The sequence below is a fragment of the Mustela nivalis genome (assembly GCF_964662115.1).
Source record: "Mustela nivalis genome assembly, chromosome: 10".
NCBI classification, from domain to species: Eukaryota; Metazoa; Chordata; class Mammalia; order Carnivora; family Mustelidae; genus Mustela; species Mustela nivalis.
The window spans coordinates 13,267,769-13,292,578 of NC_139029.1; the positions used below are offsets into that span (position 1 = coordinate 13,267,769).

A 24,810-nucleotide genomic window follows, 5' to 3' on the forward strand; every position below is an offset into this window, starting at 1 on the left:
AGAAAGTTGTTACCTTCGAGTCTTATCCATTGAAAACAGTTTAATGCCATTGAATCTTTTTTTTTTTTTTTGAGGTACAATTTTTGTTTCCTATAAACTACTAATCAAGGCCATTAATTAAACTCCTATTTAAACCATTTTTCTTTGTGACTTACAGGTTCACTAACAGAAAAGATATCTATACATATATGTATACTTTTCTTTCTTTTTAGAAATGTATTGATATATCTTTAGTGTGTAAAATTATATACATTAAAAAAAAATATTTTATTTATTTATTTGACAGAGATCACAAGTAGGCAGAGGCAGGCAGAGAGAGAGAGGAGGAAGCAGGCTCCCTGCTGAGCAGAGAGCCCGATGCGGGGCTTGATCCCAGGACCCTGAGATCATGACCTGAGCCGAAGGCAGAGGCTTTAACCCACTGAGCCACCCAGGCGCCCCTAAAATTATATACATTTAAGGAGTACAATTTGATATTTTGATGTATATATACCTTGTGAAAAGTTCACCTCGATCAAGTTAAATAACTTAACCTTTACATAGGTACCATTGATGGTGTGTGTTTGTGTGTGTGTGTTGAGAAAATTTACTTTAAGGTCTGTCCTCTAAATCAGTATGGAGGTTCCTCAAAAAGCTGAGGAAGAGTAGGGTAGAGCTACCTTATGACCCAGCAATCACGTTACTGGGTATTTACCCCAAAGATACAAATGTAGTGATCTGAAGGGGCACCTGTATGCCAATGTTGGTAGCAGCGATGTCCACAATAGCCAAACTGTGGAAAGGGCCCAGATGTCCATCAACAGATGAATGGATAAAGAAGATGTGGTATGTATATTCAATGGAATACTATGCAGCCATCAAAAGAAATGAAATCTTTCCATTTGCAATGACCTGGATGGAACAAGAGGGTATTATGCTAAGCAAAATAAGTCAATCGGAGAAAGACAATTCTCAAATGATCTCACTCATATGTGGAATTTAAGAACAAAACAGGATCATGGGGGAAAGGAGGGAAGAATAAAACATGACAAAATAAGAGAGGGAGATAAATCATAAGAGACTCTCAACCATAGGAAACAAACTGAGGGTTGCTGGAGGGGAAGGGGGTCGGGGGATGGGGTAATTGGGGGATGGACATTAAAGAAGGCACGTAATGTGATGAGTACTGCGTATTATATAAGACTGATGAATCACTGAACGCTATCCTCTGAAACGAATTTAAGTTCAATTAATTAGCATATATTGAACACAATAATTTGAATAATTGAAACTAATTTAAGTTCGATTAATTAGCATATATTGTATTCAATTAATTAGCATATATTGTATTCAATATATGCTAATTAATCAAACTTAAATTAAAAAACAAGATCTATCCTCTTAGGAAATTTCAAGTCTCCAATACAGTATTGTTACCGTGGTTGCCATGCTGTACATTGGATCTCCAGAGCTCATTCAGGCTTAACTAAAACTTTAACCTTTGATCAACATTTCATTTCTCCCTTCCCCCTGCCCCCAGGCCCTGACAACCACCAGTCTGTTCTCTGCTTCCACCCCTTTGACTCCTTAAGATTCCACACATGAGTGAGATCAGGCACTGTTTGTTTTTCTGCGTCCGGCTGGTTTCGCTTATGACAACGTCCTTCAAGTGCATCCACGTGGTCGTAAATTGGAGGATTTCTTTCTTGTCTACTTCCGAGCAATATTCGCTGTCCCTCTAACATTTGCTCATCTTCCTTTTTAACAAAGGGGGAATAAGCCTCCGCTCAGAGCCTTTGGCTCTCCAAAATACCGAGTTAGGATTGGATTCTTCTGTTATTTATTTATTTAATAAACTTAGTATTTGGAATGAGCTCAGATCGACAGAAAGCTTACCCAAGTAGTACAGAATTCTTACCTAAGAACCGTGGATCCTTTGCCCTGTTTCCCCAAGGTTCGTGTGTTACATAATCATGTTACGTTTGTCACAATTAAGACACCAATATTGGTAAATTACTATTAACAAAAGTATGGACTTGACTTGCTGGTTTTTCTCCTTATGTCCTCTCACCATTCTAGAATCTGGTCCAGGATACCACAGGTGCTCAGTGTTATTTATTTTTTATTTTCGGTCTTTTTTGTTTACTGAAGTGTAATTAACATACATATTAATTTAGTACCATATTAATTTCAAGTGTACAGGGTGGGAATTCAGCCATTCTATACGCCACTCAGCGCCCCCTACAGTAAGTGAACTCTTTCCCCTTCATCGATGCCCGTCCGTCCCCCCACTTACCTCCCCTCTGGCAACCACCTGTTTGTTCTCTGTATTCAACAGTCTGTTTTTTGGTTTGTCTCTTTTTCAGTCTTGATTTCATTCTTAAGTCTTTTTTTATTGCTTTTTATAATACAAATGGTTTTTTAATGGATGACAGTGATCTATTTCCTTTTAGAACATTCAGCAAAGAAAAATGGCATTATTAAAAAAACTATAATGGTAAAAGTGATATGCGGACATGGAGAAAAATATCTCCATTTCCTCTGGATCGACTGCGCTGTGGGCTGGGATCATGGTCACCAGCCCGATGGGTGGTCTTCCAGCGAGACTGGTTTCTCTCACTCGTCTTGAGAACATACGTTTCCTGTAGGACTGGTCGGCCCCTGATGTGACTATCAGACACTGACCAGCTTGGTGGCCCGAATCACGACAGTGATGACTCATGGAACGTAAAATCCAGAGAGAGGTGGTTCTAGGGTTGGCCCAGAAGCTCAGTGATGTCAGCAAGGACTTACACTCTTTCCACCATACGTCATCCTCAGCATGTTGGACCTCTCTGCCCTGAGGTCCAAACACAGCTCTCTCCCCTGCACTTATCCTTCAGCAGTTATGTCCAGAAGCAGAAAAGAGGAAAAAGGGAACTCTCCCCATGAGCCTTTGCTCATGGGCTTCTCCCCTATGGTCAGGGTGGAAATGATTTCCTGGAAGCCCCCTTGCTGGGATCACCTGTCTGAATTGCATGACAATCTCTGACTGCAAGGGAGTCTGGGGAAGCAAGGCTCTGGCAAGGAGACTGGCTCAGAACCCCGAAGGTGAAAACAAGCCAGTCCTAACATTTGTGGCGCTCAGGGCAAGAACATGAAATGAGAACGAAAACCTGTCCTGACCTTCCAGCCCTGCAGATACACCATGAGAACCACATGGAAGACCAGGCGTAAAGTTAGAATCCATCAGCTTATCAGAGTTCCATGCCAGCATGTAGCTCCTGGTATGCTGGCTGGCCTTCTTTCTCTCCCATCCCCGTCCCATCCCGTATCACGTGAGGTCTCGCACATAGGTGTGTGGACACTCCAGCCCGCACATCCGAGCTGTCAGCCCCTCCCACAGACAACCACGGGTTGGCCACTCCTCAAACCTAGGAATGTGGGCACTTGGCCGCACCCTTGGGAGAATGGGTCAGGGAAGAGGCTCACTTCTGCAGGTTGGAAGTGGGCTTCGCCCTGCTCGGACAGGGAGTGTTAGGGAACTGGGTGTCCAGAGGGTGTGGACTTAGGTGGGCTTATCCTCTTGGTTTTGTAGACTCCTCTGTCCATGGGGAAGGGCATGGCTGGAGGAGGGTCAGAGTGTGGCTCTCTACTAGATGGGGCCCACAGCAGAGATTACTCGTGCCGTTGTGGATTGGACACCTTGCTGTCCAGAAAAATAATCAGGTTCCTCTTAAGGCAGGAGGTGGATGGGCTGTTGAGCGGGCAGCCCTCTCCATGTCTGCCCCAGTGTAAGCTCGGTGATCGTAAGTCTTACTAACCCCTGCCTCTCTAGGCCCGATCTCTATGCATGGTATGTAGTAAGTGCTCGGTGATGGACTGTGTGAATGAGTGGGTGGGTATCCCTAGGATGGAAGCAGTTGGAGGCCAGCGTTTAGAAGGGAAACCCCGAAGGGTGCTGAACCCCCTCCTCACCATGCTCTCACCTCCAGTGCACACACTTTGTTCATGCTCACGGCCATTGCCTTCCACCCAGGGTCTGCCAGCAAGGGTCTGCCGGTGCCATTTCAGAGTCTCAGGGCTGCTAGGAGCTCTGAGCATTCCCACCCGAAGCCCCCACCCCAAGCCTGCCCCGCCGTCCAGGTGTGGAGCTTTACCCTTGGCACACAGGACCGCTCGCTGTCAGGTCCGCCTTCCTTCCCCTGACACATCCCCGGCTCAGATAGGTCTGCTCTGTGCCCTTGGCTATATTGTGTATTGACCAGCTTCCTGCTGCCCACAGTGCTCTCCTTCAGCCTGTTTTTTGTGACAGTTCAAATTCTTCCTTCAAGGCCCAGCCACTTCCCATAGGCTTCCTGAGGCTTGCCTTGGCTGCCCCAACCCCCCTCCTCAGGTCTACCCTGGGAATTCACATATACCATGTCCTGCTCCAGACACTCCTCCATTTAACAGACATCACAGGCCTCACCAGGCACCAGATCTTTTGTTGGGGGAGGGAGGAGGTTATCAGAATTCTCTGGGTAGCAATCTTACTCAAAGAGAGATACAAATGCGTAGAACAGGGCCTCGTGGACAGGCAGGAGAGGAATGGCAAACAGCGACGACCCACCAAGGCTAGTGATCGTGGAAGCCAGGACAGGAGGCTTCTCTCTCTGCCTCTCAGAGGCCATAAGGCCTCGCTCTTGTCTTCCTCTCTGTGTGTTCCAGCTCCATTAGTCATTTGCATTCAGCTTTCCACCTTCCACATGCACCTGGCTCCGTATCAGCTCCTGAACTTTCACTGCACGTGACCTTGTAACTCAGGCATGTGCGAATGAGTCAGGGCTCCTTTAGATTATAAGAGAAACAGCCCAGTCAAAATGGTGTAAGCAAAGAAAGGGCATTTATTGACTTATGTGACTATTGAAAACTCCAGAGGAACATCAGGTTTCAGACATGATGGTCCGGGTACTCAAATAATATGCAAATAATATGATTAGGGACTTCTATTAGTGAGAAAGCTGGGCTCAGCTTCCCTCTGGGTTGGCTTTACCAGTAGAAGAATCTCTCCCCTGCGGGTGCCAAGACTGCCACCAGAAAGTGCCCCCAAACATTCTACCAGCTTAGCAGCTCTGGTGGAGAAAACTCTCCCTCTGGAGTGTTACCCAGATTCCTGGATAAAGCCGTCCCTGGCTTGGCCTGGAACCAGACCTGTGGCCAGGGCACACGGTGCTTTGATTGGCAGATTTGGGATACAAACTGTCCCCTCAAAAGACATACATGGTATTATTACCATGAGAACCCACCTGGACAGAGTGTGGGTGGGGAGGAGACCAGCCCCTCAAAGAGAATCCCCATCAGGGTGGAAGGTCTCCTCTCATTAGCTGGGTCAGGTTGGGGGAATGACGCAAACACCTAGGTTCTCTACAGGACCTTCCACTACCATCCATCTGCTCAGTGCTCCTCATTCTTCGGCAAACAGCAGAATGTTCCAAGTCCTTCTCCTCTCCATCTCAAGACTCTATTGGGGTTGCCGATCACAGACCAGCTGGTCATGGAGGAGGACATGTGACCCAAGAGGACCAATCAGAGTCCTTCCTTGGGATTTGTTACCATTTACCAATGAAGAAACTTGGTCTCTTTCTTTCTGGAGGTGAAGCGAGGAAGATGTCAGCAGGAGACCGTCAAGTTTCCAAGCTATCGGAAAAAGCTAGTTGGAGAGAACAAAACCCAGATGCAGAGGGGAAAAGGAGGCAGAAATGGGGAGAAAAAGTCTGAATAGAGAAGGCCCGGCCCCAGTGTCATCCTTACCAAAGCTTGCCAGGAAACTGCCTTTGCCACCACTTGGTTAAACCAGCCAGTACATCCAACTCTGCCTAACTAGTGCAGTTAATGTTTGAGTAATTGGCATAGAGTCTATGCCAATATACAGCACTAAGTTGTCTCTACCAATTCCCACAATCGGTGATTGTGATGATTTTTCCTTCCTACAGATGTGAGAACGGAGGTTCAGAGAGTTTGAGATTAGGAGCCATGCATACAGCCAGCAAGTAGCAGAGTGGGGACTCAAACCAGACTGTCTCCAGAGCCACCCCAAAGCTCTGTGACCCTGGGGCACACAGCTCAGCAGGGGATTAGCCCTGGGCACCCGTTTCCCCCTGAGTCTTTGTCCGTCAGCTGCTTAGCATTGTTATGTGGGGCCTAAATTATTTTTAAACTATGAAATATGTACAGAAATGCACATGCAGGACATAGGCACCAACACTCTGGGTTGTAAGTCTTTAATCTGTGGAACGAGGATAATAACTCAGTAATTGTTATACGGTTGTCACAAAGACTAAGGATATTTAGGAAATGTGGGTGATGAATCTAACTCCATCTCTAACATGTTGGGCACATTTTTGGGGGGGAGGAGGAATCAGGGGGCTTCTCTGAGCCTCATTTTCCCATCCATAAATGGGAGAGGTAGGACGTAGTCTTAGGAGCCCAACAGACGTGACGAGCCGACGTTGCCACTTACGTGCGACAAGACCCCAGGGGAGTTAGAGGATGAACTTGAAGAAGTCCAGCTGACTTCATGAAGAAGTCCACGCAAGCCCGGGCCCAGGATAGGGGTGGTAGGGTTTCCCAGGGCTATGTGAACAAAGTGTCCCTAACTGAGCAACTTAAACAACAGAAATTGTCCCTCACATTCTGGAGCCTAGGTGTCCAAGAACCTGGTGTTGGTGGGGTTGGTTCCTGCTGAGAGATCTGGGGGAGGAGAATTCCTTCCAAGCCTTCTTCCCAGCGTTGGGTAGTGTAATGGCCATCAATGATGTCCCTTGGCTTGTAGAAACATCACCTCAGCCCGCCTTCATCCCCACATGGTGTTCTCCCTGTGAGTCTTCACCTTGTCTTCCCTCATGGGCGTCTGTCTCCACATCCACACTTCCCCTTTCTAGAAGGACATCACACGAATTGGATTGGGGCCCACCCCAATGACCTCATTTTTAATTGATTATCTCTATAAAAACCCTATTTCCAAAGAAGGTCACATTCTGAGGTAGCGAGGGTTAGGACTCCAACATATTTTCTTTCTGAGAGGGAGACACAGTTCAACCCCTACCGGGTGCTCAGTGCAAAGTAGTTTTCTTTCCTCAGCAAACTTCCTTATGGAATAAGGTTAGATACCTGGCATACAGCAGGTGTCCAATAAATGTTTGTTGAATAAATGCATGGATGGATCCTAAGTTCCAGAGTGTTCTGAATTCTTCAGAGAGTTCTCTACTGACCCAGGAAATAGCTCCCTCCCTCTTTTAAAAAGGTGATTTCAGTATATTCAGATCAAAGTATAAAGTTCCTAAGAACAGCTCCAGGCAGATTAAAAAACTTTTTAAAATTTCTCCTTGAATGTGTTCTATGCTGTTCCTACAGCCCGAGAAATGGTAGGCAGTTCCTTCATTCCTGGAAATACTTTCCTCTGCCACTAAGAAGTCGTTGCTTTAGCAAGGGCTGAAAAACTTCCTCCAGGCATTTGAAAAGAGGTTCCAGCAGTGAACAGGGTCTTATCAGATGAGATGAGAAAGTGCCTGCGGGTAATGGGTCAGGTGGGTTCCCACAACCCTGTGTCCCAAGCACCCGCTAAGCCAGAAAGCTATAACCAAGTAGAGGAAACCCAGCTCTTCTTAATTCTTTGCCTTTCAGGCCAGGGCACCCCCGTGCCGTGAACACTCATGATATGCCGGGAATGTTCCATCAGGGACAGCTAAGTGACTCAAAGTCCAGACGCCGGAGCTGGACTTCGGTGGTGCACTCCTGGCTCCAGCATGGCCTCAGTGTGTGACCTTGAGCCAGTTACTTCTCCTCTCCGTGCCTGAGCAGCCCTGTTGATCATCTGGGGGCTAAGAATAGTATCTATCTTATGGCCTACGTGATAACATATGTAATATGCTTTGCACGGTGCATTCAGGTCACGTTACCGATTACTTTATTAACTGTTGTTGAGACGCTGCTGATGCTGAGGGTGAAAACAGAAGAGATGAGTTCTAGTGCCCAGGCTTTAGTAGACTTCCTTATCCATATGACTGAATAGAATAAGACGAGCCTGTCCCCATCATTCCTGTTAGTGCTTTCTAGAACTCAACCCATCTCTTTCTCTCTGTCTTCTCCCTCCCTTCTTTAACAACCTGTGATCCCAAGGGCTCAGCCATGGGCTATTTCACTATTCCCCACAACCCGATGAGACAGGTGATGAGGTTCAGACAGGTGATGAGGCTTGTGGATGGTGACGCTGGGATCAAGTCAGCCACGTCTGACTCCAAGGCCCCAGAATGGGGAGATGGTCTGATAGGGATGAAATTTGGCTTCTGCCTGCAATTTCTCTTCATCCTTAGGACCTCAACACCAAGCTGTCTACCAGATTGGCTTGGATAATGCTCCCATTCTGGGCTGGCTTCACCCCACTATCAAGGCCTGCCCCCTGCCCTTTGTCACGCTGAACAGGCCCCAAGAGACTCAGTCACCCACAAAGGTCACTGATTGATGATAAAGGCAGACTATTAAGACCTGGGATTCTCATCCAGTAGCACTGAATCCTCCTGGGGGCCCTGGGAGGAGTGTGGCATCGTCTTCCACTTTATAGGTGAGCGAAGTGAGGCTCAGAGAAGTTCTGTAATGTCTACTGGTCACACTTTGGGTCAGAGCTTAGCTCTGGGCTTAGGCCTGCCTCTCTTTCACAGGCATCCTTTCACAGCGCTGCCTGTGTCCTCTGTTCTCCCCCAACCCTTCAGGACAGCCAGCACCAATACCGGCCTCTAGTGCCCTCCATGCACAGACAGCCAGGGGCCAGAAAGTGCTTGGGACCAGCTGGCTTCCAAGGGGGTGAAGACGGCAGCATGAAGCCATCTTCTGCCAGGGGGATGGAGGGCCCCCTGTTTAGGGACCATGTGCCAACACAGCTTCCTGCAGGGGAGGTTGGGACTGGGTAGTCAAAGTCTATAGGAAACCCATTCTATTTTCATCATTCTCTTTTCTTTTTCTTTCTTCTGCTTTTTTTTTAAAAAAAAAAGATTTTATTTATTTATTTTGAAAGATTGAGAGTGTGTGTGTATACATGGAAGGAAGGACCAAGGGAGAGGGAAAGAGAGAATCTCAAGCAGACTCCATGCTTAGTATGAAGCCTGGCACAGGGCTCGATCTCATGACCCTGAGATCATGACTTGAGCTGAAGTCGAGAGTTGGACACTTCATTGATTGGGCCACCCAGGAGCCCCTTTTCTTTCTCTTTAGTGTAGACCATAGATTCCAGAATTCTGTGGCCCCTCTGGGCACCTGACTACTGGAATTCAGAGCCTCCTGAGGTTTCTCCTGTTATCCTTTGCAAGGCTGGACCAGCACGTAAGGGAGACAGCTTGATGGAACAGAAAGAGCTCTGGATTAATTCCTTGGGGGAGTTCCGGAAGTGATTGGCTGTGTGACCTTAGGCAGAGGAATTTACCTCTCTGACCATTAGTCCCTTCATTGGCAAGATGATTTCAACTTCATCAGGTTGTTATGAAGACTCAGCTAGAAAATTCGTGTTAGTGTGGTGCTTGTCACATTGTAAGACTCAGTAAACATGTGCCTATCATTATGATGGTAGAAATGGGGTTGTCATTGGCAACTTGAAACCTTGGTGGAGGTTTCTTCTTGGTGGAGAGCCCGAGAACCAGATAGAACGTGAGTGGAGGTGCGTGGGGGAAATGTTCTTTCTCTATCCTACCATCCCAAATGGCACATGCCCGAGGCCGGCTCAGGAAATGCAGAACAAGTTCCATCATTTGCTCATCGTGGGAAGACAGGGTGTTCTTCAAGCTCACCTGAAGAACTCACACTCACACACACTGCCAGCACGAGGAGTAACAATAGCACGGGTATCCCGGAGTTGCCCTGGAAATACCTTTACAAGAAACAAAGGAAGGCACCCAGATTGCAAGAACAGCTATTTGCATGCATCCTTATGTTTTGAGTTTTCTCTGTGTGAGTTCAGAGGGGATGTGACTCCTGTCCACTGCTCAGGGGCCCAGCTGTGCTGCCGTTCCTGGGCTTCGGGGGACTTAGGAATAATCCAGTCCAATGAGCTCAATGAAACGCAGAGAGGCAAATGATCTTGCTGGACAACATATACCCACGAGGCCAGAGTCCTTCCTTTGGGCTCCAGTGGCCGACTTCTGTCATCCCTCTCTTCCAGAGGCACAATAACCATGAACAAACGCCCAACGTGCACCTGTCATCCTCCCAGGAGGCAAAGTGGGGAGGGACAATGGATCGTGCCCAGTGAGCCTCCTGAGGTTTCAAGTCTGCTTCCCAATTAAGAGGCCTTCGGAGGGAAACAAGGCGTCATCTCCCACCCTCCATTCCCCTGGATCCCTAAGCCCCTCCTCTAGCTGAGACCCGATCCTGGCAACCTGGGAAAGTCATTCCCTGCGGAAGAAGCCTCCTCTATGTTCCAGAGCAGCCTTTCAGAAGGCAGTGACTGTCAGGGTGAGGCGGGAGAGGTGGGGTTATTGTCAAGAACCATTGCATTTATGGGGCCTTTTATCTTTATGACAAGAGCTCAGATGGGAGTTGAAATGCAATCACACAGGAAAAGCAACACCCTTACGGAGCGAGCGTGAGGCCGTGCATCTGATGAGCGGTGGGACCTGCTGTTGGGTGGGGGGCAGGGGGAGTCCTTGTAACCTTGAGATTCTCTGAGAAGCCAGAGCCCAATGACACGGGCCTGGACAATCTGGTGAGTGTTCTGGAGCAATTCCCAGACTCCCCTACATGCTCTCCACCCGTCCCCAACTCTGCTGAATGAACGTGGGACCCCCAACAGCCCCAGAGCCACTCCTTCACACAAATTACCCCCCTCCATCCCTGGAGGCGACTCACGGGAACACCCAAACCACCAGGACCTTCGTGGAGCTGGGCAGCGTAGGAGGGCTTCCCCGGGGGGGGGGGGGGGGGGGGGACTGCAACTTCCCAGGAGGAAAAATTTGTCAGAGTCACAGATCTAACAAACTGCCTCAAAACACAAAAGACAGAACCAAAACAAAGCGAGAAAATAAAACCACGTCCATAAGTTGCAAAAAAAAGGAGTCTCGGTTCTATTTGTTCTGCAGTAAGTTCATCAACGTATACAAAGAAAAACCAGGAGCATTAGAGTAAGGAGGAAACAGAAGGCTCCTTGCGGCGGTCAAGAAATCTGCGCCCCCTCCAAGACCCTGCGCGGTTTAGATGCGCTGTGTCTCGGACAGACGTTACGTCTATCACCCAGGCACATAGTTCTTGACTCAACACAACCCGGCTTTGGCTCGCAAGTCCAGCAGGTATGTAATCCTCCAAGGGAAGCAGCCTTCGTTCAGAGCCCCTTCACCTGGTCGCTGTGAGCCTAACGGGGCCCAAGAGGCAGCAGGTGCCGTCTCTTGGGGTGCGCTCAGGCGATGGAAGAGATCTCGCTGTGTTTCTGTCCTCGGCAGAATACAGTCCCGGGGGAGGGACAGCAGCTGCCCTGGCTGCTGGCGTGACAGCAGAAGACCGAGGACATTAGCAGGGCCAAGGCGATCACCGAGGCGAGCACCCACCGGATGACGCCGGGGTAGACAAAGGGCAGAATGAGGACAATGAGCAAAACCAGCAGGAGCAAGTGCACGGCCAGGCGCCGGGCAGCCACGCGGTTGGCGGTCGCCTCGTCCTGCGCATCCTCTCCCGCAACGCCGGGGTGCCCTGCCGCCGAGGGGGCGGAATCTGCCAGTCTCTGAGGACAGAGCCGCACCTCCGGCCACGGCCGGCCCAGTCGCCCCACCACGGCCTCCTGGTCGCGCAGGCTGCAGATGAGGCCCCCGGGGACAGAGGTGGCCTGGCGGCACAAGGGGCAGGTGACGGACCAGGTGTTGTCCTGGACACACAGCAGGAGCTTGAGGCAGACGGCACAGAAGGAGTGCTGGCAGCCCAGCAGCTTGGCCGGCCGGGTACAGCTGTAGGGCTCCCGGCACACCAAGCACTCTAAGTCGCCATCCGAGGAGCTCCAGTGCCCCCCTGTTGGGCCCGTGGCCTTGGCGGAGGGGGGTGTGGCTCTTGCCGAGATGGGCTGGGGCTGCTCTGGGACCCGCAGCTGCGGGATGTCTGCGCAAGCCATTCAGAGTCAGAGGGACCAGGCAACTCCGAGCCTGGGCGTGGACGAAGGGTAACCGCCGGTGCCGCTGGGACCTGGATGCTGTCTGGCCTCCGGCTGGGCGTCTCAGCCTCCCTGGCCTCCTCGTCAGGCGCCTGGTGACAGCAGCTGTCTATGACCCCTTCTCCTGGGGCTGCTCAGCTTGGCTCTTGGCTTATGTCTTCTCCTGAGATATTGTTATTTCTTTTCTGGAAACCTAGGGTTAATCAGTAACTTGTGAGCCTGGGGACCTTGAGTTGCCTGATAGGAAGGCCGGAGGGGGCAGGGCCTGAACTGTGAGTCAGGACTTTCCGGTTGGGACCAGGTGTCTCAGGAGCCCCAGTAGGATGGTAGCTGATGAGCTCTCAGATGCATTTGGATCCTCACCCTCTCATGCCCCCTGGAGCCTTTAAAAAAAATGCAGATCTCTAGGCTCCAAACCCAAAGACTGCAATCCTCTGGCAGGTCTAGGTGGGATTTAAGAACCTTTGGTCACAGTTAACGGACATCTCTGACCATGATGCTGATGAGGGTGGCCGGGAGAACCCACTTTGAGAAATCTCACCCCTAGCCAGATTTCAGACAAAACCTTCCAGAAGTCAAGATGGGTGGACAACAGTTTTGTGCTTCGAGCACATTTGCTGACAGGTGACCTTGTGTAAAAGGGACACGGAGGAGAAAAAAACAAAAACAAAAACACACAACTGAGTGGGTGGCAAGGGGTGGTGGGGCATGGGAAGAAAGCCCGGGCCCCCACAGAAAAACCCAAACCCAACTGCTCACGGGTCTCTCTCGTACCTGCTACTGTAGCCAGGTGCTTCCTTGTCCCAGCAGCTGTACGGACAGCTACGGAGTCCTGAGCATCACGCTTGGGGCCTGCTTTGCCTGCACCTATCCAATGACAGGTCCAATGACAGGTGTTATTTTTGGGCATGGGGAACATATGTCCTTGGGGGTCGTAAGAGCCGCTTCCCTTTATTTGGGGTTACTGGGAGCCAAGCCCTGTGCCAGGTGGTCTCCTGGGGTACCAGCACAGCCTGTAAGTGAGGCGCTGTGAGGCCCGGGAGCAAAGACGGGGTGTGGTCAGGGCAGGCCGGCTGGCAGCCTCCCAGGTGGACTCCCATGGGGTCAGGGCCCTGTGGAATCTGCCAGGACCCAAGGTCCGGTTCCCAGGAACTCAGTCTCACCAGCTCACATGGACTCCAGGCAGCCGACTCCACCGGGAAGGACTCCCGCGGAACTGACGGACGTGCACAGCGTGCAGTTAGGAGAACGGGATGACCCTACGTTGCCTTGAACTTCGGAGGGTGGGGTGGCACAGTCCATTCCTTCAAAACATGCCTCCCGTCGGCTGCATCGACTCCAGGAGGACGTGCCGAATGGTCCTTTCCTGCTCATGTCACCTGTTGAGGTCCACACAGGGTCCAACTCTTTCCATCCAGCTCTTTCCTCCACCCCAAGGGGCAGGCACTGCCCTCCTGCTCCACCCTGCCCCGCCCCCGACTGGGCTTCTGTCTTGGAAATCCAGTTCCTCAAATGCCGCCTCTGCCCAGGTGTTTCTTCTTGGCCCTCAGCTTGACCGGTTGTTTCTTCCCACTAATGCTTTCCCCCAAGTCTAGCTGAAGGGGGCTTTGGATCTGACTCTAGGCTTCCGTTTTTACCCCATGCCCAGCATCCATCTTGCCTTCTCCAGGGGCCGGTCCTGTTTTTCTTTGAGGCAACCATTGCTGACCACTGTAGTTCCCGTTCTGAGGAAGGGGGAAGGGGACGAGATTCAGCAAAACCCGTCAGCGTATTCTGTCCTATTGGCTGCAGCCGTTGATTTCCACCCAGGCAAGTGATCTAAACCAAGCCAAAGAGATTTAACTCTGGAACTTCCGAGGAGAAGCTTCCCTTACTGCTAGGTTTCCAAACTGGAGGATGGGCCCCTGGGCCTGCTAGGACCCCCAGGTCAGAGAACCTGCCTGAGAGTAAGGCGAGCGCAAAAGAAAGATGAGAAAAGAGTCAGAAACAGCCCCCATGACATTGTTTGAAAGCCTGGATCCAGCCATACCTGCAGCGAGAGCTCTATCTTCAGATTTTTTAGTTATATTAATCTATGAAACCCACCCGTTTTCATTCTTCAGCCAGCTCAAGCTGGATTTCTGTCCCTTGCATGAGAAAGTCTTCTGAGTAACATAGCAAGAGATAAAGAAAAGCCTTTACTTGGGTGCCTGGGTGGCTCAGTGGATTAAAGCCTCTGCCTTCAGCTCAGGTCATGATCCCAGGGTCCTGGGATCGAGTTCTGCATCGGGCTCTCTGCTCAGCAGGGAGCCTGCTTCTCCATCTCTCTCTGCCTGTCTCTCTGCCTCCTTGCGATCTGTCAAATAAATAAATAAATAAAATCTTTAAAAAAAAAAAAAAAGCCTTTACTTGCTGTCGGACGCAGGGTCAAGCATCACAAGACAATCAACCCGTACATGGCCAAGAGTGAACGAGCCTGTGTGTTCCTATGCTCAAAGGGAATCTGTCTTTTTGTTCCTTTGACTTGTATCAAATACTACTTCTCTGTGTTTTCTAAACCCTGGGAAGGGTTGGGGATGGAGGAGGAAAAATTTGTTGAGCTGTATTCATTTGTAATGAGAAATAGAAAATCAGGTGGACAACACAGTGATGTCAGCATGGCTAGTGCTCCCCCCTGCCCCTGCACCTCTGCTAGCCAGCTCTAGGGAAAGCGAAATTATCAAGAAGGTTGCTTGCTGGGTGAGCTTGTTATCAGACCAAGGGAAACTATTTATGGGTCGTGTCTAAAGAGGAACCTTTTGATATCATTGGGCAATCATCATTAAGAAAATTTATTACGGGGCGTCTGGGTGGCTCAGTCAGTTAAGAGTCTGCCTTCAGCTTGGGTTGTGATCCCAGAGTCCCTGGATTGAGCCCCACATGTGGCTCCGTGCTCAGCGGACAGCCTGCTTCTCCCTCTGCCCCTCACCCTGCTCATGCTGTCTCTTGCTTATTCTCTCTCTCTCTTTCTTAAATAAACAAATAAATAAATAATGTTTAAAAAAAAAAAAAGGAAAATGTATTGGTTGTAACAGCCCAAATATTACAGGAAAACAGAAAGTAGAACATGGAAGTTCCTTTGACCAACTGCTCCTGAGAATGATGGCTTTTCATAGCACATTCCATCGTGTTTCTTGCATCCTGCCATGGTAGTTTGGGAAACTATTTATTTATTTATTTATTTTTAGTAGGGCAACACAGGGCTTGAACTCATAACCCTAAGATCAAGACCTGAGCTGAGATCAATGGTCGGACGCTTAACCCACTGAACCTCACAGGTGCCCCAATACTTTGTTTCTTAAAGCTTTGGCTTAACTATCTAGCATTAGCATTGGCTTTAAACTGGACATCCGGCGCTTGTCACTTGACTAGCCGTGTGACCTTAGGCGAGTCACTTCAGCTTCATTGAGGCTCTGATTTTAATTTGGTCAAATGAAGACATTAACATTGTAGGAAATTGTGGGAGACAGTGCTTAAGCCCCTCACCTCCATCTGACTGCTCAGGGAAGACTCAGTAAGGTAGGCACCTTGCTTTGTAACTGACCTCGATGTCATTGATGTCTCCCAGGGACGTGGAGATCAGACGGTTTGGTGATCTGGTTAGCTGGTGCCTCTCAAGGAGGAGTGAATATGTGCAGGGATCTGGAGCGTAGCCTGAATCAGCGCTGTCTCAAGGGAAGTGCAAAATGTCTCCAGAGACGTAACATGCAAATTCATCTAGGATTCTCAATTCTGCTCTGTTATGTTTGTGTTTGCTGTAATATGAAAATTTGAAACCTTCGAGTCCTTCCACATCTTCAAACAAAATACATTTGTTTTTTAATTGCTATACAAATATGAACTCATTTGTTCTCTGTAAAGTCTCCCCCCGCCCTTTAAAGTGCATTTTCTGGGGCGCCTGGGTGGCGCATCGGGTTAAGCCTCTGCCTTCGGCTCAGGTCATGATCCCAGGGTCCTGGGATGGAGCCCTGCATCGGGCTCTCTGCTCAGCAGGGAGCCTGCTTCCTCCTCTCTCTCTGCCTGCCTCTCTGCCTACTTGTGATCTCCCTCTGTCAAATAAATACATTAAAAAAAAAATAATAAAGTGCATTTTCTTCTGTCCAGTGGCTTCCTCCAACCCTGTCGCTCTATGGAGCTTGAGAAGTACAGCCTCGAGGGAGATAGACTTCCACAGTCCACTGCCAGTGGGGAAGCCAGAGCCAGTTCTCCCGATAGACCCTCTGGGCACGTCGTGCTGGTAACCACGGACTGACACCCTGCAAAGACATTGCTGATCTGAGCTTAAGGTCTGTCTCTCTCAAGTTCACCAGGGGAGGAGTGAGAAAACAGCAACGTCATGAGGTTAAAGCGTTTGATCCATGCCTGGTTTCTAATCTTGGCCAACGCACGCTCACTCCACATTCCAGCATCCACCAAGGACTGCGCCCCAGTCAGATGCCCCATCGTCTTTGGTCCTCTCTGCCTTGAGCTGGCTGGTGTCTCAGCTTACAGCCTTATTCTAGAATTCCTGCCTCTGTGCACATCAGGACCCCGCCCCCTACACCTCCCCCGCACCCCCTACCCCCACACCCCAGCCCCGAGCATCTGTGGTCTGAGGACAGTCTGCTGGAGGAGACAGAGGAATAGCATTTGGAACAAAGTCACAGTATCAAGATGACAAAGATCAAGTACAGAGGAGAGGGAGAGACGAAGCACCCACTGCGGGATGTTTGAACTGTGCTTTGCTTTCTTTTACTGTTTTTAAAAAATAATTACGTAAAGAAAATCCATGTTTATTTATAGAAAAGGAAATTGCTGATGAACAAAAAGAAAAAGAATATCAGTAATCAGCAGCCTCACAAGCCACAGAAAACCAGTTTCGAGATCTCCTTTCAGACTTCTGTCTGTGCATACTTACACAAAGAAAGGGTTTGCCCATTACAAGGGGACGCTGCTATTTATATTTTGATAATCTGTATTTTTACCTATGAGTTTATCATGCATTTCTTTCCATATTAATACACGTACTTCAAACATTCCTGAAGGGGGTGGGGTATTCTGTCTCATGAATGTAGCGTATTTTTGTGAATCAGTTCCCATGAGGACCATGTCTAGGCTTTCCCATTTTCCAGCATGACCAGCAATCCTGGGATGTACATCCCCAGACAGGTGTTTTTTGTGTCTGGCCCTTTCAAAGTTTCCATGTGTACATGATCTCTCTAGCAGCCGTTTCGGATGGGGAGCATCTGGTGGGTCAGGTCCCAAATCCAGATCTATGTTGAGTTGTCGATGGCCCTGCTTTAAGCCCCAAAGGCTGGAACCGTCAGCTGATGGGCTGTAGATGAACCCACTTTTGACCAATTCAGAATCATCACTGTGCCTCTCTCTCTCTGAGGTTTCAGAAATCAGGTAACGAACCCTAAGGCCACATTTTCTTTGAATTCACAGTGATTCTAGGGTCTAGACCCATTTCCCAACGCCACCTCTGAAATTACTTTCCGGTCCCTCCCACTTCTTATCTCTTTGCCTGGCTCTAGTTCAGATTTCAACTTGGAATTCTTCCTTGATCCCCTCTGTCTACCTCCTGGGGTCTAGTCCTGAGACCCCAGCCCCTTAACAGCTTCCTCAGCTCCATGGAGCTAAGCCATGGACAAAGGAAACCCCACCCTTTGCATATGGCCCGGGCCCTGAGGGGAGCACGTCTGTCTTCACGTGGTGGAGGTGGAGCGTCTCCTGGGTTCTGAAAGGTCCTTGTCTTTGTCTTCTACAATCTCTTTCCTGTGACCTCCAGTTGTGTGAATTGAGAAGATGAGTCCAGGAAAAGAGGGGCTGTAGGAAGAGGTGTTCTTATTAGATCACCAGAATAACAGAGCACCGGAAGTTTGGTCCCAGTTGCATGCCATGGCCTTAAGACTACCAATGGGCCAACTCTACTAAATGCCTTGCTGAGAAATATTTTAGTTGGAGTTTAGTTCACCCATTCTTCCAGATCTTAATTTCTCATACCATGTCCATGCAACTCTAGCTTTCTGTGAGCTTCTTAAAAGGTACTCTGGGAAAAATGGGGGTGGGTGGAGAAGAAGGTTCCAGAGACAAACATGGGAGAGAATGCATCCTTTACCTGAACTTGGAGATTCACATGGATGCTGGAGTGTTAAAAGCTCTTTGAAATCCCATTGTTAGAAAACCTGCTTGATTTTGTTTAATCCCAATTTTATCTTGAACTTCTCTGACTATGGAACCGGTTTCCTATAGAGTACTTTTCATTGCCACGTAAAACTTTGGGGATACTGAGAAACAGTTTGGGAAGTGCTGTTGGATCCAACTAAGTCATCAGAAAATTGCATTTGCCTCCATGTTTTCTAAAGACTCTCACTGAGTTGTTCTTGGGACTATTTTGTTGGCTTTTTTTCCCCCAAAGGGCACTCTAACAAATAGGCTTATAAGACCACTACTGCATGGACATTCAGGGATGTGGCCAGGGACACCTGTGTCTGACACTACTCAGTGTCACTCAGTGACACCTATATACACACACACACGTGAAAAATGTCCTTTTGGGCTAAGTGCTGGAAAAACCTTTGTTTCACTTGAGGGCAGATTGTCTGTCCACACTACTTAAATATTCCAAATTATATATTGTAGCTTCCCATTTTTGCTTTGGCCGCCAGGAAGCTCAACCTTAGCCATGGTGAAATATCCTACTTAGCATGTGGTGCTGCTGCAGCCCATCCCCATCCCCTTAGGGTACATTTCCTATTCTAGTTTATGGTTTATTTAGTCCTGAGGTCTGATGTTCCATCTTTGGATTTATATTTCACTTATATACATATACATATATATATTATATAAAAATAATTTTTTAATTTGTACAAAAAAATAATTTGTACAAAGAGGAGATGTAGACAAAAAGAAGAGACATGGAGATAGAATAATAGAAGAAAACTTGGTAAATACAGAGGAGGGGGAGGGTGGGTGTGTAATGTGGATTTCCTTGCTTGAAAAGAAGCCCATGGGCTCTCGCCTCCTTCAGCTCACACTGTCCTGGATCCAGGAGCCTGGAGACGATGTGTGCCGGTCTGGGAACACCTCTCTACTTGTCCTCGGCTCACCCCATTCCAGGGAGCACAGACCTGGGATCTGGACCACTGGGCCATGTGAAAATTAGTCCTCCCAGGCATGGTCTGTGACTGTACACTCTGTTCTGCAGAGTGATCAGCCCAAGGTCAAGAGGCAGCCAAATCAGCCTCTCTTTTCTCCACAATGTCCAGTCCTGGCCTTTGCAGAGTCTTCCTGGGAGGAAGACACTTGACTACACATTAGAGTCTCCTGGGCACCTGGGCTTTGAGTCCTGGTGGGCTGGCTAATTTTGAGCAGATTGGCAAGACAGACAGAACTGTGTTTATTATTATTTTTTTAATTTTTAACTTATTTCTTATTTAGAGTCAATAAACCAAGATACAGCACATCATTAGTTTTTGATGTAATGTTCAATGATTCATTAGTTGTGGGTAAGTTGGAGATGTGGAACTTTGAGGAGCCAGGTTAACCTGATTCAGCTTCCTCATCTACTTAATGGAGATGAAAATTGTGTCTGTGCCAGGAACCTTTTAGTCATAGGAGTCAGAAAACTCAACTCAAGCTTGCACAGCCCATGAGGAAAGGGAGTTTGTTGGTTCATGTGACTGGGAAGTCCAGTGGCATCTGGCTCCAAGTGAACCTTAGCCTGGGGCTTTCACAGGAACTACTGTTTGTTGAATGTTGTCATGGCTTAGTCACTTACTCCCCACCACACACACCTAGGAAATAGAGTTTATTTCTACTCTGTGGATGAGGAAACTAGGTCACAGAGAGGGTAGATGGCACTACATGGCTAGCAGGTGACAGCCAGGGAGAGAGGGGGCCAGGTCTTGCTCCAATGCTCCAGCCGCTCAGTTAGATTCCTCCTTTGCCAGCAACGCGTGTGTGGGTAACATGTACCTTTAAGGGTAAAGAAGGAGCCCCTAACACCAGGCCCTGCCTACCCCAGCACTCCTACCTCACCACCACGATCTGCTTTGAACTCCATGACTGATCTATGAGCCCCTTCGTCATTGTGTTCTCAGTCGCCACTTGGACTCCAGACTCCCAGGTCATGCCTCATCTTGGGTCACTGATCTCCAAAAGGCTCTATCATGCCCTATTCAGTCCCTTTCTCCCACTCATCTCTGACTCCTAAAAACCTTCCACTGTGCCCTCTGGGATTGGGTTATCAACAAAAGTATCTCCATATCTTGCATATCTTGACTTTTCCCTGAACATTCCCTTTGCCCACACATACGACCAGGAACCCAGCTCCCCCTTGGGATTTTACTGTTCCTGCTGCCCTCTCAGGTGGAAGCTGTTGGTCCTCTTACCACCCTTGTACTGAGGGGTTTGGAGGTGGCCAAGTGTCCTCTTACATCCTTACTGTCACAAGTAGACCCTTCTCCCCTCCGCCTTCCTGAAAGGAAGGTTTGGACTTAACTGTCATCATATACCAATTTCTACTGTCTTCATTGATTTCTGGCTCATTCTCCTCATTTCCCAGTGATCTGGGCTCCTGGATCACTGTTGCTTTCCACCTTACATCCAGTCTGAATTTGTGATGCTTGTAACACATTTGTGTCTGAACCTTCCAAGCACTGGGACTCTCAGTTCCTTGACCATCCCTCTTCCTATGATCTTGACTCCCACCCAACACAGTATCTTAGTCCTCCAACCATGTTTTGCTTTTACTAATAAGGCACAATGTCAACTTTGTGCATCCAACTCTCTTCCTACCACTTCCCATCTTTCTAGTTCACTTTCTTTAATACCCAAACTCTGACAATCCCTGGACATTGGAACCTCCAGTGCTCCTATCAGTGTTTTGTGGCCCCTTGTCTTTTAATGTCCTCACTCCCTTTCTTCCCCAGCCATAATTCCATGGTCACTTATAACAATCACTTGATTTCTTGATGAAATCCAGCTCTCCACATGTTCTGTGCCTGTCCCAGTGAAGCTAAACAAAGTTGGAGAAAAACACACAACCAAGATGACCATGATCTTCCAATGGAGCTTTAATACTTCCAGACAAGGACCCACTATGTCTTTAGTCGATTGATTTCCCCCTCTCCGGAATGGCTAGTTTGCATCTTCTGCTCTATCTTGAAACCTCCACTTCTTCCCATCCTTACTTTTACCTGTTGACCTTGCTGCCCATTTATTGAGATAATGAAAAGAACTTCCTTAGTCTGCCCCGCCCCATTTGCCCATCCACCAGGATCTGCCCCCACATTCTCTGCCTCTGTTCCCATGGGTAAACTTCTGTGCTTCTGCTAAAATCAGTACTTCCATTTGTGAACTCCACCCCCCTCTCCTTGGGTCTGGCCAAGGCCATTGCACAAACAATGCTCTCCTCTCTTTTGTACAACATCACTTCTCTTACCTCCTTCAGGATCATTCCCGAAAGCACAAAAACATCTACTATTTTTCTTATAAATTCTTCTCAGGTGGACATGCAACATTTTTCAAAAATAGATCACATATTAGGCCATCAAACTAGTTTCAATAAATTTTTTTTTTAAAGATTTTATTTATTTATGTGAGAGAGAACATGAGCGAGGAGAAGGTCAGAGGGAGAAGCAGACTCCCCATGGAGCTGGGAGCCCGATGTGGGACTCGATCCCGGGACTCCAGGATCATGACCTGAGCCGAAGGCAGTCGTCCAACCAACTGAGCCACCCAGGCGCCCCTAGTTTCAATAAATTTAAAAGGATTGAAGGCATATAAGGTATGTTCTCTGACTACCATGGAATGAAATTAGAAATCAGTAATTGAAGGAAATTTGGGAAGTTCATAGATATGAGCTAATTAAATAGCATACTCCTAAATAATTAATTGGTCAAAAAAGAAATCACAGGAGAAATTAGAAAACACCTTGGTATGAATGAAAACAAAACCACAATGTAGCAAAAGTTATGGTATGTAGCTAAAACAGTGCTGAGAAGGGAATTTATGACGACAAACATCCATATTAAAAAAGAAAAAAGATTCCAAATGAATTACCTGAACTTCTACTTCAAAAGTTGACAGAAGAAGAAGAAAGAGAAGGAGGAGGAGGAGAGTTGGAGGAGAAGGAGGAGGAGGGGAAAGGGAAACTAAACCTGAATAAAACCCCCAAAAAACAGAAGGGAGAAAATAACGATTAAATGAAACAGAAGATAGAGAAATAATAGAAAAAAAATCAATAAAACAAAAAGATATTTCTTTGGAAAGATCAATGAAATTGACAAACCTTTAGTTAGACTAACCAAGAAGAGAGAAGACTTAAATCACAAAAGTAATGAATAAAAAGGGAACATTGCTACTCACAGTACAGAAATAAAAAGGACTATAAGGGAATACTATGAACAATTATATGTCAATAAGTCAGATAACCTGGATGAAATGGACAAATTCCTAGAAAGATACACATTATTAAAACTGATTCAAGAAGAAATAGAAAACCAGAATGGAGATGGAATTAATAATCAAAAAATTCTCACAAAGAAAAATACAGGACTAGATGGCTTCACTGAAGAAAGAGTTCTAGCAAATGTTTAAAGAAGAATTAGAACCAACTCTTCCAAAAGAAAATAGAAGGGGAGGGAACACCTCTGAACTCATATATTCCCCTAATACCAAAACTAGACAAAGACATCACAAAGAAAAAAAAAAAATAGAGACCAACATTCCTTATGAATGTAGACGAAAAAACCCTTGACAAAATTTAGCAAACCAAATCCAGCAGAATATAAAAAGAATTATATACCATAACTAGCTGGGATTCATCCCAGAAATGCAAAGATTGGTTCAATATAAACGATCAATTAATGTATTACACAATTTTAATAAAATAAATGAGAAAAGCCATATGATCATCCCAATAGTTGCAGAAAAAGCATTTGGCAAAATTCAACACACTTTCATTATGAAAACACTCAGGAAGTTAGGAATGGAAAGGAACTTCCTCAATTTGATAAAGGGCAACCACAAAAAAAAAAAAACCCTATTGAAAACCTAGCTGTTGCTTTGTTTTGTTTTTCACAGAAATTGACAAGCTGATTTTAAAATTCATGTGGAAATGCAATGGACCCAGAATAATCAAAACAGCTTTTAAAAAGAAGAATGAAGTTATAAGACCCAGTTCCTGATTTCAAAAATTACCACAAAGCTACAGTTATCAATACCATGTGGTGTTAGCAGAAAGGTAAATGTAGAGTTCAGGGGAGTTGAGAGTCTGGAAGTAAAATCATACATTAATGGCCAATTGATTTATTTCCCTTTTAAAAAGATTATATTTATTTATACGAGAGAGAGAGAGAAAGAGAAGGAGAGAGAGAGGGCATGAGTAGGGGAGGGGACAGAGGGAGATGGAAGGGGAGAAGCAGCTCCCGAATGAGCAGAGAACCCAACACAGGCTTGATCCCAGTCAGACCTGAGCCACCGAGACACCCCTATGGCCAACTGATTTTCAATGAGGATGCTAAAACAACTCAACAGGGAGAAATTGTCTTTTCTTTTTTTAAAAAAGATTTTGTTTATTTATTTATTTGTCGGAGAGAGACAGAGACAGAGACAGAGAGCACAAGCAGGCAGAGTGGCAGGCAGAGGCAGAGAGAGAAGCAGGCTCCCCACTGAGCAAGGAGCCCAATGTGGGACTTGATCCCAAGACCCTGGGATCATGACCTGAGCTGAAGGCAGCAGCCTAACCAACTGAGCCACCCAGGTGTCCCAGAAAATTTCATTTTAACAAACGATGCTGGTTTAACTGGATATCCATGTACCAAAGAGTGAGGTTGGACATTCTATATGAAAATTAACTCAAAATTCAACAAACCTATATTTAAGAGCTAAAACTATTAACATGCAAAATACAGAGATGGGAATCCTCATGACCTTGGATTAAGCAACAGTCCCTAGGTCTGACACGTAGAACACAAGCAAACCAAGGGAAAATATAGATAACCTGACCAAAACTAGCAAAGACACTCTCACAAATGTGAAAAAAAAAATCCATAGAACAAAATACTTAAAAATTCTATGTCTGGTAAGGTTTTGGCATCCAGAGCACATAACAAACTCTTGCGACTCAACAGTAAAAAAACAACCCAATTAAAACATGGGCAAAGGGGGCTCCTGGGTGGCTCAGTGGGTTAAAGCCTCTGCCTTCGGCTCAGGTCATGATCCCAGGGACCTGGGATCGAGCTCCACATCGGGCTCTCTGCTCAGTGGGGAGCCTACTTCCTCCTCTCTCTCTGCCTGCCTCTCTGCCTACTTGTGGTCTTTGTCTGTCAAATAAATAAATCAAATCTTTAAAAAAAAGGGGCAAAGGAGTAGACATCATTTCTCCAAAGAAGATACATAAACAGTAATTGATAAGCATACGAAAAGATGCTCAGTATCATTACTTATTAGCAAATTGCAAAGCAAAACCACAATGAGATATAACTTTCACCCACTAGAATGACTGTAATAAAACAAGCAAACAGTAACTAGTGTTGGGGAAATTGAAACACTCATGATTGCTAGTTGGAAAGTAAATCATGCAGATACTTTGAAAAACATTTTGGCAGTTTCTCAAAAAGTAAAACATGATTACCCCAGTACTTGGCAATTATACTCCTGGATATATACACAAGAGAATAAAAAAA

The 24,810-nt window shown here is 47.1% G+C and overlaps 1 protein-coding gene and 1 long non-coding RNA gene across 2 annotated transcripts in view; one reads left to right on the top strand and one right to left on the bottom strand.

The window, feature by feature from the left end:
* The window catches only part of LOC309841513, a 268,973-nt gene extending 244,492 nt beyond the window's left edge, over positions 1 to 24,481 (top strand). The window contains exon 2 of the long non-coding RNA XR_014299161.1: positions 24,309 to 24,481. This is a non-coding gene — a long non-coding RNA (uncharacterized lncRNA). The remainder of the gene's footprint in view (positions 1 to 24,308) is intronic.
* RNF186 (ring finger protein 186) lies at positions 11,048 to 12,951 on the bottom strand. The gene is made up of 2 exons (XM_082688827.1): positions 12,893 to 12,951; positions 11,048 to 12,311 (listed from the first exon to the last, which is right to left on the bottom strand). The coding sequence occupies exon 2, from the start codon at positions 12,077 to 12,079 to the stop codon at positions 11,378 to 11,380; it is 702 nt and encodes a 233-aa protein (XP_082544953.1). The 5' UTR covers positions 12,080 to 12,311; positions 12,893 to 12,951; the 3' UTR covers positions 11,048 to 11,377.
* Positions 24,482 to 24,810: the final 329 nt, after the last annotated feature.

What these genes read in the sequence shown, in the direction of transcription:
- RNF186 (XM_082688827.1), bottom strand. Translation starts at nt 12,079, where the DNA reads ATGGCTTGCGCAGACATCCCGCAGCTGCGGGTCCCAGAGCAGCCCCAG.